General features: G+C 44.3%; 1 protein-coding gene across 2 annotated transcripts; it reads left to right on the top strand.

Annotated features, from left to right (window-relative positions):
- Positions 1 to 80: 80 nt before the first annotated feature.
- LOC148408654 (transcription factor COE1-like) lies at positions 81 to 19,626 on the top strand. 2 transcript variants are annotated; one of them, XM_088440488.1, is made up of 16 exons: positions 81 to 575; positions 771 to 927; positions 1,883 to 1,946; positions 2,241 to 2,296; positions 2,436 to 2,509; positions 4,057 to 4,125; positions 13,229 to 13,310; positions 13,884 to 14,028; positions 14,641 to 14,777; positions 14,857 to 14,983; positions 16,075 to 16,163; positions 17,239 to 17,304; positions 17,404 to 17,566; positions 17,636 to 17,830; positions 18,082 to 18,273; positions 18,501 to 19,626. In XM_088440488.1, exons 1-16 carry the CDS (start codon positions 460 to 462, stop codon positions 18,530 to 18,532), a joined length of 1,764 nt encoding a protein of 587 aa, XP_088296614.1. In that variant the 5' UTR covers positions 81 to 459; the 3' UTR covers positions 18,533 to 19,626. The 2 variants fall into 2 exon arrangements, with proteins under 2 accessions (XP_088296614.1, XP_088296613.1); XM_088440487.1 differs by having other exon boundaries at positions 17,404 to 17,830.
- Positions 19,627 to 19,833: the final 207 nt, after the last annotated feature.

Raw genomic sequence — 19,833 nt, 5'->3', positions numbered from 1 at the left:
CCCAATTTTCTTGGTTTGGAGCTAACTCCCTTTTTGGAGAGAATGTCAATTTGTGCATTTTAGTTTTTTTTTTTTTTTGTCTGCATTTACCATCAACTTGAATTATATGCGGTCTTTTGCTAGTTTGAGGCCCCCGGTTTAGTGCCACTAATTGTGCGAATAATTCTGCCGTGATTAGGTTGCAGGGGCGTGTCCACGTGCCCTAGTCACGCCCCCTTCCCCATAACCGGCACCTCCCCTCTAACCCGCCGCTTTGCTCCCCCTCCTGCTCCTCGTTGAGAGGAACCTCTAGGAACTCTTCCTCTGCTTGTTCGGAGGAAGAGTCCCGCGATGAAGAGGATGCTGAGGTCGTGATTCCTTTTGGGGCCCCCCTTTCGCTGCATGAGGACGTTTTAGAGGAGCGGCCCCAACAAGTGCAGAGCGCAGCCGGGCCGGTTCGGAACCGCCAGAGGTGCGCTCATGTTCGGCAGCAGCCTGAAGGAGGAGCCGCCGCTGGGGTGCATGGACGCCGTCCGGAGCTGGATGCTGGGGTGCCCGCAGGGCGGGGTGCTGGACGCCAACACCGCCGCGCAGAGGTCAGCGTCATCACTTCTCCGTCGTGTCACGTGATCCACTTGCGAGTCTTCACGCGCCTCCTTTTGTTTTCTTGTGTTTTTGTTGAAATGTGATAGTTGCTCAAGCTGAAACGGATCCGCGTGAAACGGGAAATCTTTGATTTTGCTTTCTTTCTTCTTTTTTTGTTTTTTGTTTTTGCGCTTGGGACCGGGCAGCGGGGTGGCGCTGGGCCGAGCGCACTTCGAGAAGCAGCCGCCGTCCAACCTGCGCAAATCCAACTTCTTCCACTTTGTGGTGGCGCTGTACGACCGCCAAGGGCAGCCGGTGGAAGTGGAAAGAACCCGTTTCGTCGACTTCATCGAAAAGGACAAGGTGCGCACTTTTATTTTTTATTTTTTTTGGCAAGTTTCACAAGACAGGGTATTTCAATAACTTATTTATTTACGGCATGTCACACACTTTTTTTTTTTTTTATCAGGGTTTACCCTAATATTTATCAAATAAAACACTTTTGCCATTATTTGTTTTGCCCACAAAGATGTACAAATAAAACACCAATGATCTGACAAAAATATAAAGATGGATTTACCGTCAAAATTATATCGCTATCTTCTAATTATCAAATTACTTTACTGCATCAAGTACAAACTGCAAATGAGGAGCTGATGCTACAGCAAACATTCCTTTATACTCCGATAAATTGAAGAGGCACACGTGCATAAAAAAGGCCACAGTTGATCACCGATTAGCAAATCAGCAATCAATTTGATTAATTCGTCCTTTTAGAAACCAATAATTCGAAAATGAGCCAAATAGCGTACTTGATGTTTTGCAAAAGTGGCAGAATGCTGGACGAAGTACAAGAAATGTTTGCAATAGTTACCGACTACTTTACTCATTCAGCGCCAACAATTTTCAACAAATGCCCAGACCCATATACGTAAAAATGCATTTTTGTGCTTGAATGACATAATTGTACATTCAAGCATTATGCAAAAGCTGTGAAAATATGCATACATTATCTTCCATTATTTTGCATATGATCTCCTTTTTTTTCAGGAAAACGTATAATTGTGTTATACTTTGCTCCCCGAGAGCCTGCAGCTGCATGTTTACCAAGTTTCTCTCCCCAACACACCTGATTCAAATAATTAGCTCATACACGTCGTTTGCCACGCATGTACACTCTTTGGCCGCGTTGGTGCAGAGGATGCATATTTATGGAGTTCCCCTGTTGCATGCAAGACAAATCTGGCATTTGTTGCACAAACGTTACAAAAAAAAATATTGATATGCTCTATTCGTGTGTGTGTGTGCGCGTGTGCAGGAGAGCTCCGGCGAGAAGACCAACAATGGCATCCACTACAAGCTGCAGCTGCTCTACACCAGCGGTTAGTCACGCGTTCATTTCCCACACAATTAAAAAAGAAAAAAAAAACTTTCAACGTGCACAGCAAAATTGGCTCCAACCAAAACAGAGGGAACGCTTGTTTTCTGTCGCGCGAAGGTGACGTCATTCACCCGACACTGTTTTACGCCCGAATTTTCAAGCGTGACTATTGTGAAGGGCTGTTGCTGCACCCCCCTCCAAAAAACAAACAAACAAAAAGTTCAGCCTTTCAATTTATAAGGCGAAATAACGAGGAGACAAACTTAGTCCGTTTGCGTGTTTCTCCACTGCGCAGGGATCAGGACTGAGCAAGACTTTTACGTCAGGCTCATCGACTCCGCGAGCAAACAGGTGAGCGCTCACGTGCGTACACGCGCTACGAGTCAACTGCATGTCCCAAGGGGGAAGTAGCCCCCCTAAACATTCTTAAGCCCCCTGCATGATTTGGATACATTTTATTTCTTTGTTCATTTTTCGACATTTCTCACAGCCCATCGTGTATGAGGGCCAAGACAAGAACCCTGAAATGTGTCGAGTGCTGCTCACCCACGAGATCATGTGCAGGTCAGAATGCCGTATGAACACACACACATGCGCAGCTGCGCTCTTCATTTGAGCAATTTCAAATCAAAATAGATCAAAGAAAAGATAATCCAACGCAAACATTTCAACAAGACCAATTCAAACGATTCGCTCCTCAGCAAGCTCAAAAAAGTTTCAAAACAATCCTAAGCATCCATCCATCCAGACTTTATCCATATCCATCCAGTCATTAGACATCCATCCATCCATCCATCCATCCATCCATCCATCCATCCATCCATCCAGTCAGTCAGTCAGTCAGTCAGTCATTAATCGTATCCATCCATCCATCCATCCATCCATCCATCCATCCATCCATCCATCCAGTCAGCCAGCCAGCCAGCCAGCCAGCCATTGATCGTATCCATCCATCCATCCATCCATCCATCCATCCATCCAGTCAGTCAGTCAGTCAGTCAGTCAGTCAGCCAGCCATTGATCGTATCCATCCATCCATCCATCCATTCATCCATCCATCCATCCATCCAGTCAGTCAGTCAGTCAGTCAGTCAGTCAGTCAGTCAGTCAGTCAGCCAGCCATTGATCGTATCCATCCATCCATCCATCCATCCATCCATCCATCCATCCATCCATCCATCCATCCATCCATCCATCCATCCATCCAGTCAGTCAGTCATTAATCGTATCCATCCATCCATCCATCCATCCATCCATCCATCCATCCATCCATCCATCCATCCATCCATCCAGTCAGTCAGTCAGTCAGTCATTAATCGTATCCATCCATCCATCCATCCATCCATCCATCCATCCAGTCAGCCAGCCAGCCAGCCAGCCAGCCATTGATCGTATCCATCCATCCATCCATCCATCCAGTCAGTCAGTCAGTCAGTCAGTCAGTCAGCCAGCCATTGATCGTATCCATCCATCCATCCATTCATCCATCCATCCATCCATCCATCCAGTCAGTCAGTCAGTCAGTCAGTCAGTCAGTCAGTCAGTCAGCCAGCCATTGATCGTATCCATCCATCCATCCATCCATCCATCCATCCATCCATCCATCCATCCATCCATCCATCCATCCATCCATCCAGTCAGTCAGTCATTAATCGTATCCATCCATCCATCCATCCATCCATCCATCCATCCATCCATCCATCCATCCATCCATCCATCCATCCATCCATCCATCCATCCATCCATCCAGTCAGTCAGTCAGTCGGTGATCGTATCCATCCATCCATCCATCCATCCATCCATCCATCCATCCATCCATCCATCCATCCATCCATCCAGTCAGTCAGTCAGTCAGTCGGTGATCGTATCCATCCATCCATCCATCCATCCATCCATCCATCCATCCATCCATCCATCCATCCATCCATCCATCCATCCATCCAGTCATTAATCGTGACCATCCATCCATCCATCCAGTCAAAATCATATCCATCTATCCATCCATCCAGTCATTAATCGTTTCCATCCATCCTTGATGATGTGGAAGAAAATGACAAAAATGGTCCGTTCACATGCATGCGCACACTAAGTGTTGTTTTGGCGCTTTGCAGTCGCTGCTGCGACAAGAAGAGCTGCGGCAATCGCAACGAGACGCCCTCAGACCCCGTCATCATCGACAGGTACACTTCCTTGTGTGTGTGTGTGTGTGTGTGTGTGAGATGTTTGTGTCACTTCTCACACACCCCGAGCTCTGACATCTGTGTCGGCTTGTTAAGACAGATGTGATTGAAAACGATTCTTACATGTGATGTCACCATCAACACACTCGACACATAATACACTTACGCACACAGTCGCGCCACACACTCAGCAGTCGCAGATGCGGAGCCGCCCCTCCATCGCTCCTGTAAATGGGTCACCGGTTAAAAAAAAGAAATCAAAGAAAACGTGACAGCCGAGAAGTAAAACAAGATCCCAGACACGTTTTTTAACACTTTGTCAACTGGTGTGTATTTGTGTGCCTTTCACACACTTACCCTCCCGAAAAGCGACTTGTCCTTTTTGTCTTTTCATCGACTCCCCCCCCCCCCCCCCCCTCTTCTTCACCTCGTCCTCCTCTTCCTCTCGTCACGTTAAGTTCGAGGAAGGAAACATTTGTTGGAATGTTCTTGCGATGTCGAAATGTTCGATACTACTTCTTTTGCAGATTGATACTGTACCAGAGCTCAACTCTTGAGCAGTCCCAAGTAACGATACCACTTTTCTTACCAGAGAAATCCAAAAGAGTGCTGGAATCTGCACTCTAAAAAATAGTCGGGTTAAACTAACCCAATTACGAGTCAAAAATGGACCGACCCAACATTTGGGTTTATTGAACTTTCTGGGTTGTTTTGCACAAAACAAACCCCTAACCTTGAAGTTTGATGAATATGAGTTAATTGGGTACCATTTACCCCCAAACTGGATTGATCCTTTTTCGACCCAAAATTGGGTTATTTTTAACCCAACTCCACACTTTAAAAGCAGCAGATTTAAGAATATAGGTAAAAAAACAAACAAAAGGATATACTCAATATTTGGGTCAATTGAACCCAAATTTTTGGGTTGTTTTGCACAAAACTCCAACACCCCTCAAAAATGGCTCATTTAGGACAAAACGTTCCCCCTAAAATTAGCCTTGATTTGAAACAGTTCTTTTTAACCCAACTGTGCACTCTAAAATAATATGGGCTAAAAAAAAAAAGTGGGTCATTTTGAATAAAAGAACATAGAAAGTTAGGCCAATTTGACATAAATATTGTCAGTCTTTTTATTTATTTATTTCAGTTATTTCAATTTTTCGGACTGTAGTATCGCCTACTATCGGAAATACCGATACCTTGAAATATAGCCAGGTATCAGCCCGATACTTGATATCGGTCCCCCACCATCCCTAGTTGTGATAACATATTTTTAAAATTTTGAATGTGCACGTATGCGTGCGTGCATGTGTGTGTGTGTGAGAATAGCAGAAAGCATGATGGGATATGTCAGGGAGCGTGGCAGGGATGGAATGTCAAGGTTACCGTGGATACCGTGGGATACTTCCTGTCTGTGGCCCTTCACACACTTGCGCTGTGACATCCACACAAACTTACGTCACACGCGAGAGAACCAACACACACATGTGAGCACAGTCATATGAAACACACACGCACACACACACACACACACACACACACACACAGTGCAGCTCTTTAGCAGTCATGCATGCGTGTGATAGGATATAACTGCATCTTGTTAACCTTCTATTAACCCCAAATGAGACGGTGTCAATGGGCCACACACGGATATACACACACGCACAGACCAGCTCTGACTTGATTCAGAGCCATCACTCAACTGTTTACACACACCCAAGATGAATGTTTGAAACTTCCCATTGGATGTCATTGCAAAATAATTTATTTCTTTGTTCATTTGGAAAATACTTGTGTATTGTCAAATGAGAAAATATTTTTGTTATATGCAACATTGCAACCTAGACAGAAATATTGGAAATAAAAACAGCCATGTTTTAGGCTACTTGCTTTAAACTACTGCTGAGTCATGTAAAATGTCTTGTACATTTTTTTTAAATATAACAAATAAATAAATACATGAAAAGATCATGTGGATACTTTTTTTTTTTCCTGTCCTTAATCTATCGCCAAAGTGTCGAGGGCTCGGTATAGGCAGGTGACTCAGAATCTGACTTGGTTGCAAAAAATTGTGATCAGGACGTTCCTATTTGCAAAAATAGAAAATAAAGCAATTCGCAGCCAAAAGAAAAAAAAAACGACGATAAAAAACAAAACAAAAACAAAAGTTGTGTGGGTGCATACTTGTTTATATTGTGTGGTCCACCTGAGATTTGACAATCCCTGTGGGGTCACTTTTCCCAGTGGGAACCGAGGCTGGTCCACCCCAAAAAACATCGCCACAAAATCAGGTTTTACTTTGTGTGTTGAGTTTAGCGCAAAACAGCGTCCCTAGTGGTTCAATCTGGTACTGTAGCATGTATTTGCACGATGGGGACATTTTCCAGAAATTCTGTGCGTGCGTTTTTGTGTGTGTTGGAGGTGCACATGCAGGAAGTCACATGATCTCGTTGATTGATGTGTATGTTGGGGAAGTTACTTAGTGCCGCTCAAATGTGCTGAGATCATCAGTGATGTCACTTTGTGTGTGTGTGTCGCAAAGAACGTGTCTGGGTGCATGGCTCGCTTTTGTTGCGTTTAGCCTGCTCGCGCTCAGTGTGTGCGCGTGTGTGGTGCCGGATTAGATGATGGTTCGAGTTAAGAGGGGTCACAGCCCAAGAAAAAAAAAAAAAAAAACACCGGAAAGTGAGCAAAGAGATGACGACACACGGTTCTCACGCACTTAAAGGAGGATGAGGATCAAGATGAAGATTTGGAGTCAGGGAGTGGCGGGAAGGAAAGGAAAGGTGCTCATGGAGGCTGTGGAGCTTTGCTTTGTTTCTGAGGATACCCCCCCCCCCCCCTCCCACACACACACACACACACACACACCCCATCCCATCCCATCACTCAAAGGCTGCTGGGAGGGAAAGGGGGGGGGGGGCTGTCAATCATATGGAGGAAAGAATCATCATCTAAACGATCTCTGCATCTTTGCTGCCTTTGTCTTCCTCACTCACACACATACACACACACTTCTTCATTCCAAAATATCTTTGACGACCTCACACACACTCTTTCTTTCACACACACGTTCACATTCACGTTTGGGAGCTTGATTTGAGAACAAAATAAATCACCAATCCTCAGAAAATTTGTAAATTTTTTAACACATTTTTAACATGCACACGCATGCTTACACACACACACACACACACACACACACACACACACACGCAAAGTATGTGTGACTGATAAGCTTCAAGAATCGTAATCATCTGTCTTGACTATTAGCTTTAGCATTAGCAATAGACCTGTCAAAATTACTCGATTAATCAAAAGTTAATGGAGTATGAAATTAATCATGGTCTGCCATCCATAAGCAGATGTTAGCTAACATGCTAACGTCTTTGCTTCTAACATGCTAATTCGCTCAATCACATTGCCACGACTGTTTTTCTGTGTGGCTAGGAAGTCCAAATATGGTGTGCTAGCCAGGACCGCCAACCAGTTTGTCGTTTGCTCTGCTGCTGGCTGGCGACCAATCCAGGGTTGAGTCGGTCAAATGTCTCGTTTGTTGGAGATGATTGCTTGTTCTTTCGTTTTTTAGCCAGGTTTTCACACAGCTAGCTAGCTAGCTGTTTGTGTGTTCTGAAACAACAAGCACACACACACACACACACACACACACACACACACACTCGCGAAGGCCTGTCAGGTTGTAATGAGCTGCTCAAACAGGAATGAGATTAGGCACAAAATGCGAGCAGGCTAATTAGCATTAGCAGGAAGTAGCGCACGCGTCACCTCCACAAACACACGTCGGAAAGTGTTAATTAAAGGGAAGTGAATGGCTTTTGTGTCGTGTGTTAACACACACACACACAAAGAAAGTCAACAAAGTGTGCGTGCATGACATGACAGCCGTCAGTCATCATTTTGAAAACATTGTTTTTTTCCTTTCTTTCTCTCTACGCACACACGCAGCTTCTGTAGTTGTGTTGTCTTTTTCCGTCTTTTTCTTTTCTTTTGTGCAAAGTGTTGACTTGTTTTGTCTGCTTAATTATCTTGTGCGGTGTGTGTGTGTGTGTGTGTCGGGGCTCCAAGGTGTCAACATTTTGACATGATAGCTTCTGTGTGGCTAATGAAGAGATGTAAGTGGTGTTAAAAAAAAAAAAAAACAAGTGTGTTGAAGCAGTGATGAAGATTGAATAGGAGCCAATCATCATCAATTAATGATGATTTGACTTTAATTCTCTGAAGAATTCTAATTTAAATGAGGAAAAGAGTTGCTGGTGTTCTGATGACGAGCTCCTCGCTCATGAATGGATGAAAAGTAATTGCCGTCATCGGTATTCAAACGGCAGCGCGTGCCTGGTCACATGGTCAGCTGCCATGAAGTGACATCATCAAAGAGTTGCACGGTGATGCCGTGTGACATCCTGGCGATGAAGATAGGGCTGAAGATGATAAACCTGAGGCTGAGGATGAAGATTATTGTGGTCACTATGATGAGGCTGATTCATAGAAAGATGAGGATGATGAAGATCATGAGAATGATGAGGATGAAGATTGTGGTGATGACTGGTGATGAGGATGATGCAATGAAAGATGAAGATGATGATGGCGATGCTATAAAGATGATGATGAGAATGATGAAAATCATGAGGATGATGAGGATTAATATTGTAGTGATGACAATGGTGATGAGGCTGATGCATTGCATGAAAAGATGAGGATGATGATGGTGATGCTATAAAAATGATGATGAGCATGATGATGATGAGGATGAAGATTAAGATGATGACAATGTGATGAGGCTGATGCATGGAAAGATGAGGATGATGATGGTGATGCTATAAAAATGATGATGAGCATGATGATGATGAGGATGAAGATTAAGATGATGACAATGTGATGAGGCTGATGAATGGAAAGATGAGGATGATGATGGTGATGAGGATGAAGATTAAGGTGATGACAATGTGATGAGGCTGATGCATGGAAAGATGAGGATGATGATGGTGATGAGGATGAAGATTAAGTTGATGACAGTGATGAGGCTGATGCATGGAAAGATGAGGATGATGATGGTGATGCTATAAAAATGATGATGAGCATGATGAGGATGAAGATTAAGGTGATGACAATGTGATGAAGATGATGATGGTGATACCATGAAATGATGATATGATGAGCACGACGAACATCATGAGTGTGATGAGAATGAAGGTTATGGTGATGACAATGGCGATGAGGATGATGCATAGAAAGATGAAAATGATGGTTAAGACAATAAGGATAATGCAAAGAAAGATGATGATGACGATGACGTTCATGGTGATGAGAATGATGATGATGATGAGAATGATGCATGGAAAGATGATCACCAAGATGATGAGGATTAGGGTAATGATGATGATATGGATGATGCATAGCAGGATGAAGATGACAATGAGGATGGCGCATGAAATAAAAAAGATGATGATGATGATGAACATGATGAGGATGATGCATGGATAAATGAAAATAGCGATGATGGTGATGGCTATAAAGATGATGATTATAAGCATGATGAAGATGGACGTTATGGTGATGATGATCGTGATGAGGATGCTGCATAGAACGATGAAGGTGATGATGCATAGAAATATGATGGCGGCGATGATGAGGAGGAAGACAATGGGGACGATGCATCTAAAGATGACGATGATACTAAAGGCGTTGGCAGGAACGTCCTCCTCCTCTTCCTCTTGGTCTGGTACCTGTTCCCGCTGCTCATTAGCATATCTCCCGAGAGACGGGTTGATTGACAGCCAGCTGGCGGCCTATCAATTAGTCATGCTGGACATTATGCAAATGGAGCTGGCTCATCTTAAGTCTTCTTCCCTCCCCCCTGCTCCTCCTGGATTCCGATCTTCTAACTCCGACGTTATCCTGCTGTACACCCCCCCCCCCCCCCCCCCCCCACACCCTCCCCACACGTCAACTTTGTGCAGGAAAAGATTTCCGTTTTCTCTAACTGGCCCTTATTTACCAAAGGGGGAGGAGTCAGTATCATTTTCTTCCCTAGTGGTGCGAGAATTTGTTGAAGGAATCCGGAAAGATGACGGGCTGCCAACAGACCAATCGCCAGTTGGGGAAATGTTATGTATTTTAGCGTTAGAGTAATGAATTACTTATAATAGGTAAGTAGCAAGTATAAAGTCGATTTTTTTTCAGGGTCGATATTGGCGCCGATAATCGGGCCGCCAGATAATCGGTCCACCTCTGGACCAGCTTTGCTCTTTTGCAGGCGTTTAACGTCTTTTGCTAAACGACAACACCTGCTGGCAACTGCTTGTGTGTGTGTGTGTGTGTGTGTGTTATTGTGTTTGAGGCAGCGTGCTTATTCTTAGCTCAGCAACATGCTGACTCTTTTGGGAATATAACGGACACACGCCTCTTGGCCACGCGTGTGCGCACATACACAACAGAGAGCGAAAGCTTGCGGAATTCCCCGGGAAGCGCCCCTCCCTCCCTCCCTCCCTCCCTCCCTCCCTCGCCCTCTTGCCTTCGGGTGACTTGTAGCTTGCGGCAAAGCGGGGTCCAAACACATAAGGCAAAAAAAAATGCAAAAAACATCTCATTACGGCAATTAATGAGAATAAATTATTAAATGTAAAAATGACTGAACAGATTAACTACTAGCCCAGTTAAAATGCACCTTTGACGTCTATAGCCGTCAGTGGCAGTGAATGCGTCAACTCATTCGATTCTGAAGACCGAGTTTGATGTTTTTAAACCAGTCAAGCCCGGATCCTTTTTTTTTAAAGTGTTCGTCTAAAGCAGTGGCTCTCAAATGGGGGTAATTGAAGGAAATCCTTTAAAAATAATTATTGTAGTCATTAACTGTTTCAGGAAAGTATAAGTTCATAAAATCCATTTTGTGTTCAGTAGGTTGTTCAATTTCATTTTTGTAAAAAGCCAGATTCTCCCCCATACTCAAACGGTTGGACCCAACTTGTCATGTGCCACCTCTCGTTACCTGTCATCAGTAAACGATTTGTTTTTGTGAGCACAACTCTACTATCGTCCCAAAAGAGGACACTTTAAGTTGAAGACACTTTATTTTTTTGCGGAAATTGGACAAAATATGAAGTACCTGGGATTGAATGTCTACTCTTGAAAAACGTAAAAATCCGTCTTTGGGATTGAATGAGTTCATCTGGAAAAAAAAAAAAGAAAACGCTTCCTGTCACGGCATCAGGAAACATTCATTTCAATTTGCCGATTGCTGCAGAAACCCTGTTGAAATTTCTCGCAGCCCCTTAAGGGCACCCCCATTTGAGAACCTTTGCATCTGCCTGCTTATCACCTTCAACGCTGTGTGTTACTTCCTGTATGTGTGCATGCGTGTGTGTAAGCTGGCCTGACAGTGTAGCAAAGGTCAAGAGCAACGTTATCGCTTGAACATGATCAGACCTGGGGGTGGGGGTCGTTTTCATCGTCACTGAGCCTTTCATAATTGCTTGCTTTAATTGGAAGCCTCTTAACGACCGCACACCCGCACGATCCATTTTCAATTTATGTGTGCGCGCGCGTGTGCGTGCGCCCTTGGTTTTGCCTCAAATCCCGGGTTTCACTGTCTGTGGGGACCTCTTGGATTTACGGGGAGCATTTTGGCGGACCCCAAAAGTTTTGAGGGTCAAGATGTGCTTTTAGAGTATCGTTTTCAATGGATTGGAGCAAGTGGATATTGCTTGAGGGTTAGGTAATAGGTTGAGTAGGCACGGGCACAGTTAAAGATTAAAATATCATTTATCTGATTACCCGAATATGTTGGTAAATAAAACGGGCACTTGTGTTTGGCTTCAATTATTACGTCAATGAGATGTCCCCGCGACAATAGAAAATCCCCCTTGTGTATATTTTTGTGTGCGTGCGGCCCATAGTTGAGGCCAGGTGGGGTCACCTGCGGGTAGATGTGGGAGGTAGCTTTATTTTACATGATTTTGAACCCCATTTAGCAAGTTTGAAAAAAAGGCATTTTGCGGTCTCGCCAGGAGAGAAAACGTCCCCATTTGGCTGATTCCAGGACGTGTGTGTGCAGCGTAGTGAGGCGAGCTCGACAGTGTGAGGTCGCGGGAGGTCAGCGTGGCTGTCCCGCGCCGTGATAGGCTGTCACCCGGGGGGGTGAGAGGTCAGCGTAATTAGCCATGCCCAATCCCTCCGCCGCGTGTTCCGAGCCGGCCCAAGCTCGTTAACGCGCGCTTTTACAACCGGACCTGCCACGCCGTCACACGCACGAGCCCGCGCGCGCGCGCTTTGTTCTGCTCCCGCAACGTTTTGCCCTACGAGGTGAACCTCCAGGGAGGAGGCGAAATTTCCAATGCTTCGCCTGGCACAAAAAAAAAGGACAAAAAAAAAAGAGAATCCATTCAAGTCACACTTGAAAAAGAAATAAAAGATCACATTTTGATATTTTTAAAATTACCTGCGGTAATGAGAGGCCTTTTTTTTTTCTTTTTGCTTTAGTTGCCTTTATTAAGTTTTTTTTTGGGGGGGTATTTTTTGTATATGTATATATTTTTTGACTGTTCTGAAAAAAGAAAACATATCAAACGCATTTGATATCGCACAATTTTTCTGTGTGTGTCTAATTCCCTCGTTTATTGTGGGTTGAGGTTCTCAAAAATAGCCACAATTACACTGTAGAACACAGGTTTCAAACTGCGGACCTCAAAGGCCGGTATTCTATATGTTTCCCAAGTTTTCCTCTCCAAACCGCCTGATTGTAATGCTTCGCTCAAGCTCTGTAGGATCTTGAAAACCATCCTAATTACAGTATTTGAATCAGGTGTATTTGACAGGGAAGGATTTCAAACATGCAGGATACCGGCCCTCGAGGATTGGATTTTGACAACTATGGGGTAGAGCTTGAACTTTTGTTTTTGTTACCTCTTTTTAAGGTATTTTGTTAAAAAAAAAAACCGCACACACACATAAAAATCAATATGTTTTTTGTCTGATGACAAGAGAAAAAAAAAATTAAATGTGCAGTTATATCCAGCAGAATTTGTTTAAAATCTCACAAAAAGTCTCCATAATTCAGCACTTGTCTTAATTTTCCTCACCTCTGCAGGTTCTTCCTCAAGTTTTTCCTCAAGTGCAACCAGAACTGCCTGAAGAACGCCGGGAACCCGCGAGACATGAGGAGGTTCCAGGTAGGTGTGCGCTTTCGCTTTTTGATGGGAAAACGAAGCCTCATAAAGTACTTGTGACCCCCGGGTCCGGTACCGGTACCCCCATTTGAGAACCACTGATATAGAGGAGCAAATAAAAAAAAAAAAAATCACAAACGCTTCATGAGGCTTCATTTGAAGCTCCTATTCTTCTGGATTTTCTTCTGGAGGCCTTTTGCATGCTTCTGACAGCGGCGGCGTGTGCGCCGGGGCGTGTGTGTCTAATTGCGCGGCTATCGTAGTGGAACCTTCAGGAGACAGCTCTGTTTCTCTGGGAGATCATTAAGGGCCGCACCCTTCACCGCAAAACACACACACACGTGTGAGCGCGAGATGTCAGATTTGGCGAAAGCCACGGCTACTTTCTTGCTTTTTAGTTTTGGCAGAAGAGGTGGAGCGCAATTAAAAAAAAAAATAAAAAGTCCAACAGTCTGTAAAGCAATAACAAAATATTTTCCAAGTTATGTTGCGAATTACTATTGAAATCATTGTCATCCTTGTCACGGCGTGCACATAAAGGATGTGAGTAATCTTGTTTTGATGGGACTCTGTCAGGTGGTGGTGTCCACCACGGTGAGCGTGGACGCTCACGTGCTTTCCATCTCCGACAACATGTTTGTCCACAATAACTCCAAACATGGCCGCCGGGCCCGTAGGCTCGATCCGACTGACCCTGCGACGCCATCTTACCTCCATCATGGTAATGCGCTAATCTACACTACGCTAAGTGTGTGTGTGTGTGTGTGTGTGTGTGTGTACACGCATCATGAACAGCAGATGGATGCTGGTTTAATCCTATCAGGTGATTCCTGTCTCTCCATCTGGCTAATCAAAACCACACACACGCACATACTTGTATACGTTTTTTTATATTGTGGGGACGTAGAATGCGAGTGTCACACAAAAAATATAAATAAAAGCTATTTACACACACACACAAAGCACACAAAAAGCACACACAAAGGACCCACTAATACAGGTCTTTTTTTATATATATTATGGGGACTTGGCATTTGGGTCTCACACAAAAAAAGCCATTTGCACACACACATTAACACAAACAAAAATGACACACTTTTCCATGTTTTTTGAAATTGTGGGGACTTGGCGTGTTGAGTCTCAAAGAAAGCTATTCACACACACATACTCACACATGTGTCACGCACACACACAAATACACGTTTTTTTGTGGGGATTTGGCATGTGTAGTCTCACACAAAAAAAAAGCTATTTTCACACAAACACGCACACACACAAACACACGCAATCTGGAGTGTTTGCTGACAAACTCTCAATGTACACATGTGTTAAGCGGGAGCCTCGCCATGCATCAAAGCCATCAGTCCCAGCGAGGGTTGGACCACAGGGGGCGCTACAGTCATCGTCATCGGAGAAAACTTCTTTGACGGGCTGCAGGTCATCTTCGGATCGTTGATGGTGTGGAGCGAGGTGGGTGGCTCGTATCCATGATTTTGTTTTTATGAGAACACGCTGACGGCGAGGCTGAGCTCCTCTTTTTTCCCCGCAGTTGATCACGCCGCACGCCATCCGTGTGCAGACGCCGCCGCGGCACATCCCTGGCGCCGTGGAGGTCACGCTGTCCTACAAGTCCAAACAGTTCTGCAAGGGAACGCCTGGACGCTTCATATACACGGGTACGCGCACGCGCCAGGGGGACGCGCTCCCATGAGCCGGATTCCCAGAAAACAAAAACATGTTGAAACGATTAAGACGTTTCACACACGCGTTGAGTACTTCCTCTGTAAAAGGAAGTAGCAAAATGCTCGGTCTTGTTTTTGTTGGCCAAAAGACGGCAATTGGGCCCCGAGGCCAGCTGGCTTCTAATAGGTCCATTTCCCGGAGGTTCCTATTGGCCGGCGGTGAGCGCCGTGACCTGCCGATTGGCTGATGGCTTCAACATGTGACCCCGGGCGACCCAAGCCCGTGAGAACTCAAGACGGGAAGGCCGCACGTGCGCACGCCTCGAGATACCACTTGAGTTCCCTCCATGAGGACGCTCATATCTCAAGTTCTTGCTTGCCTTTTCCAGCTAGCCCTCTGCTAGTTTAACTCACATTTCATGCGAGCATTATGCTAAACAACGCTTTTTTTTTTTCTTATGATAAGCTTTGGTTGAAGTGTTTGACAAGATTAGAGAAGAGCAACAAATATTGTTAGCCTGTCTGTTTCACATTACAGGTCAGCGTTAAAGGGACAGTGTGTAAGATTTAGAGCGTTTTTCATTCAAATTAAAAGATTGTAAACTTCAAAAACTTGCAAACGGATCTGTTCTTAGTGACCAACAGTATTTTTGAAATATAATCATAAGTCTAGGTATCATTAAAATTATATTACATGAGAGGTGGCACTTCTCCGGCCGGAGGCGGCCATGTTTGTTATAGTTACGGACAATGGTAAATGCAGCACCTGCAGCACCTCCTGCTGGCCGTAATGAAAAACGGTCGGACTCTTGCACACTATCCCTTTAAGAAAACAAGATACTTTGTTATGGTGCGCTTTGGTTGAAAATTCAAGATGAGAGAGCAAAGAAAAGAACAAATATGACATCTTTTTTGTTATGATAAGCTTTGGTGGTTTAACAAATTCAGAGAAGAACAAACACCTATAATATTTGATTAGCCTGTTTGATGTTTCACGTTTCATGTTAGCGTTATGCTAACAACATCTATTTGTTACGGCGCGAACATGTTGAAGTCTTCTTGTTATGTGTGTGTGTCCTGTGAAGCTCTGAACGAGCCCACCATCGATTACGGCTTCCATAGACTACAGAAGGTCATCCCTCGTCACCCCGGAGACGCTGAGAAGCTGCCAAAGGTTTGCGCGCGCACACACCCACACACCAAACTAGTGGCCCGCCTCCCCACACCCAGCTGATGATACGTGATGATGTCATGTTGGACCATGAGGTCATGTTTTTCTTTTTTCTTGAGAACGGCCACGGAGAGTCATCAAATCGTCTCGTGTGCATTTGCGGAATGAGATCATAACCAACGTTGTCTCTAATGGCCCGAACAGCGTTGCTAATCTGCCGCACATTTTGTAGATTAATTAATTAAATAATTTTTAAAAATGCGCGTGACAGCACCAAATATAAATAATTTAAATGGGGAAGTGAATATTTAAAAAAAATATGTATATATATATATATATATATATATATATATATATATATATATATATATATATATAGTATATATATATATATATATATATATATATATATATATATATATATATATATATATATATTTTTTTTTTATTTATTTATTTTTATTTTATTTTTTTTCATATGATAGCTGTATGCCTACTCAGCCCTTGATTAGTCACCAATACTAAAGAACTGATACTAAGAACTGATACTATTTTGATGCATAAAACGTCTTGAAAAATGACAGCTAATTTTAAAGACAGAAGTGAGCGAGCCAGGCTAGTAGCAGGTGCCTTAGTGAGTGCCGATGCCTTGCTCTCAGAACAGATACAGAAACATGATTATCAGTACTGGCCCATCCTTAAAAAACATTTTTCAAAATATTTTTTGCCTACAGATCTAGAGATGTGAAAACGAAGCTTCAAGGTGCTTCACAAAGCATTTGTTTAATGTGATTTTTTGTCTCTAGATGGCACCCCAAATCAATCATTTACACCAACAGTGACGTTTAGAGTACAAAAATATTTTTTTGCTTCATGAAGCATCGTGAAGCTTCATTTTCAAATCACGATACTACTGTACATTTTTTTTTTTACACCTACCTTTTTACCAGCAAGAATGTCACGTTCGAAAACAAGTCATAAATCTAGTTCGCTAAGGATGATGCAGTGAGGGGGCGGGGCTTGTTGGAGAGAGAAGAAGAAGAAAACACACCGACTTCCTGTCCTTGCTTCCGCCCAGGAGGTGATCCTGAAGCGGGCGGCCGACCTGTTGGAGGCGCTCTATGCCTTGCCGCACAACAAACAGGTCAGTTCACCTCGCACATGTTTTGAGGGCGAGATGTGACGCTACGTCAAACGTCGCGCGTGTGTCATGTCGGTGATCCCGCGACATGCATTTGCGCAGGAAGCCGCGGTCAAGCGAGCGGCCGACATCGCTGAAGCGCTGTACGGCGTTCCGCGAAGCCACGCCCATCCGTCCGGCCCCGCCCACTCTGGCTTGGCGGGCGCGGGCTCATTGGCCGGACAGCTGTGCATCAACGTGTCGGAGCCCTCGCAGAGCAATCAGGGTGCGTGGAATTCGGCCCGGCGCCGCCGAGGCCTTTTCCCCACGCCTGATGGCGGTGCGCCCCCCGCAGGCTTCCTCGGGAGCGGCGTCGGCGCCCACGGCGCGTCTCCTCACGGTTACGGCAGCTCCACGCCGCAGCATGGCGGCTACTCGCACACGCCGCCGCCGCACGCCGCCATCAACGCCTATGGCAACGGCGCCATCGGCGATCTGGGAGCCTCGCCTACCTTCGTCAATGCATCGGCCGCCGACTCGCCTTACGCAGGTCAGCGTTTGCGCTGCGTTTCCGAATTGTCCTACAGAGAACAACAGCCATTCACGCACCCAATCACACTTAAGGACAATTTAGTATGTCCCATTCACCTGCCACCATAGTAAATAAAAAAATGAAAAACAACAAAAACGTAACAAACGTTAGTGACAAAAATGTGTGTGCGTTTCTGGGCGTGACCTCGTGTGTGTGTGTGTGTGTGTGTGTGTGTGTGTGTGTGTGTGTGTGTGTGTGTGTGTGAACAGTGGTCCCTTCCAGTCCCAGCATGGCGTCGTCAACGTCCTTGGCCACCAACTGTACGGCGGCGCCGGGCGTCTTCTCGTTCTCGCCCGCCACCTTGGTGTCCACCGCCGTCAAGCAAAAGTCGGCCTTTGCCCCCGTGGTCAGGCCTTCGTCTTCGTCGCCGCCATCTTGCACTAACACCGGCGCCCTCCAAGGTATTTTTTTTTCTATTAGTTTTTATGACTTATTTATTATTATTTTTTAATTATATATTATTATATTATCTGTCCGTCATTGAAAAGGCCACACCTGATCGTCAGTCCGTCCTTGTAAATGCCCACCCTTCATCGTCGGTTCGTCATTGCGATCAAACAAGTTGCTTCATGTTCCATTTCATTCTTCCTTAATTTGAAAAGGCACGCGCTTCTGTTTCTTGTGGCAGCCTTCTCTGCAATGATGGTCCCCCCGATGTGAAGGTTGAATTCGGGTGATGCTGGCGGCCCAATCAAAGAGAAGCTCCTCAGCTCACCCGGACTTGGTTAGCTGCCCGTCATGACAGGAAGTTGCATTCTGGCGCCGTTTTTTTTTTTTTTGTGTGTGTGGTCATTTTTCCAATCGGGTGTCGTTTCCTCATTAGCCAATCGCTCTGATTGGTTGATTTTGAGTCTTAAGGAATCACCGGTGGTCTTAATGAGTCACTTTTTGTCTTTCTGTCTGTCTATGACCTTGCATGAGAAACTATTTCTTTTTTCACGTTTTCTTGCTTGTGTGCCGAGAAGGACAAAAATATGTAAAGAACTTTTCTATTCGTTTTTTTCACTTTTGGAGTGTAAACAAAAAAGCACATTTTTGTGACGTAATGAAAATTTGTTGTGTCCCCCCCCCAGCTGGGCCTGTTTCATTTTTTCTCAAAGTTATGCTGACTTTTGTCAACTTTTCAATGATTTTCTTCTATTTGTGATTCTTTCTCATTTTAACCTATTTTGAACCTTATTTGGCACATGGCAGAAATGCAGAAATCCACCTTTTCATAAACTAACTTTTTTTTTAAAGTTAATTATGCTAAAATTGTCGATTTTTGATTGACGTTGTCACAGGTGTACGAGGGAAGACGTCCATTAGCTAATGGATATCTGCGTCTGGATTCTTTTCTTCTATCATCCTCCATTAGTTTGTCACGTCGTTGGCTGCTGCACTTAAGCCCGCACGCATGTGCTTAAGCCATGCAATCGTCACAAAAAGGATGCAAATCGCACACGCCGAAAATTTTCAGCTTGCTAAGAATATCAAAACAGAATCTGAAAACTGAATATCAATGCGCTAACGACTGCTTGTAGATATGGGCGTGTGCCGATACCAAGTATCAATACTGGGCTGATACCTGGGCCTATTTTAATAAGATTTCGACCTCGTGTCTTCATCTCATCGTCTTCATTTTTCATGCTTGTTTCTAGCTTTGAAGAGCAAAATACAGAATCAAACGGAATTTTATGCTGCAAAAGTTTTGCGTTTTACTGGAAATCAAAATTCACAGACCAGTGGAAGGAAAAAAATGTCAACAAGAGAAGGCTTTGACCTCAGGTTTGTTGCTCATTGTTGCTTCATTTTTCATGCTAGTTTCTGCGAAATTCCCTTTTTTGAAGCATGAAATACAGAATAAAATGGGAGATTCTGCTGTGAAAATTTGTTTTGTATTTTTTTCTCAAAATGGAGGTTCCCGGAGTTATTGAGCTAAAAAATGTGTAGAGAGAAAAAAAAAAAAAAAAGATTTCAAC

Source organism: Hippichthys cyanospilos, chromosome 18 (genome assembly GCF_059441005.1).
Source record: "Hippichthys cyanospilos isolate Australia breed blue-spotted pipefish chromosome 18, RoL_Hcya_1.0, whole genome shotgun sequence".
Classification (NCBI taxonomy): domain Eukaryota; kingdom Metazoa; phylum Chordata; class Actinopteri; order Syngnathiformes; family Syngnathidae; genus Hippichthys; species Hippichthys cyanospilos.
Note: the sequence above shows the minus strand (reverse complement) of the source record. Positions and strands in the feature narration are given on the sequence as shown.

Coding starts and splice junctions, on each gene's coding strand:
- LOC148408654 (XM_088440487.1), top strand. CDS start 460: ATGTTCGGCAGCAGCCTGAAGGAGGAGCCGCCGCTGGGGTGCATGGAC. Junction 14,984..16,074: donor TGGACGCTTCATATACACGG/GTACGCGCACGC, acceptor TGTCCTGTGAAG/CTCTGAACGAGCCCACCATC. Junction 16,164..17,238: donor ACGCTGAGAAGCTGCCAAAG/GTTTGCGCGCGC, acceptor GCTTCCGCCCAG/GAGGTGATCCTGAAGCGGGC.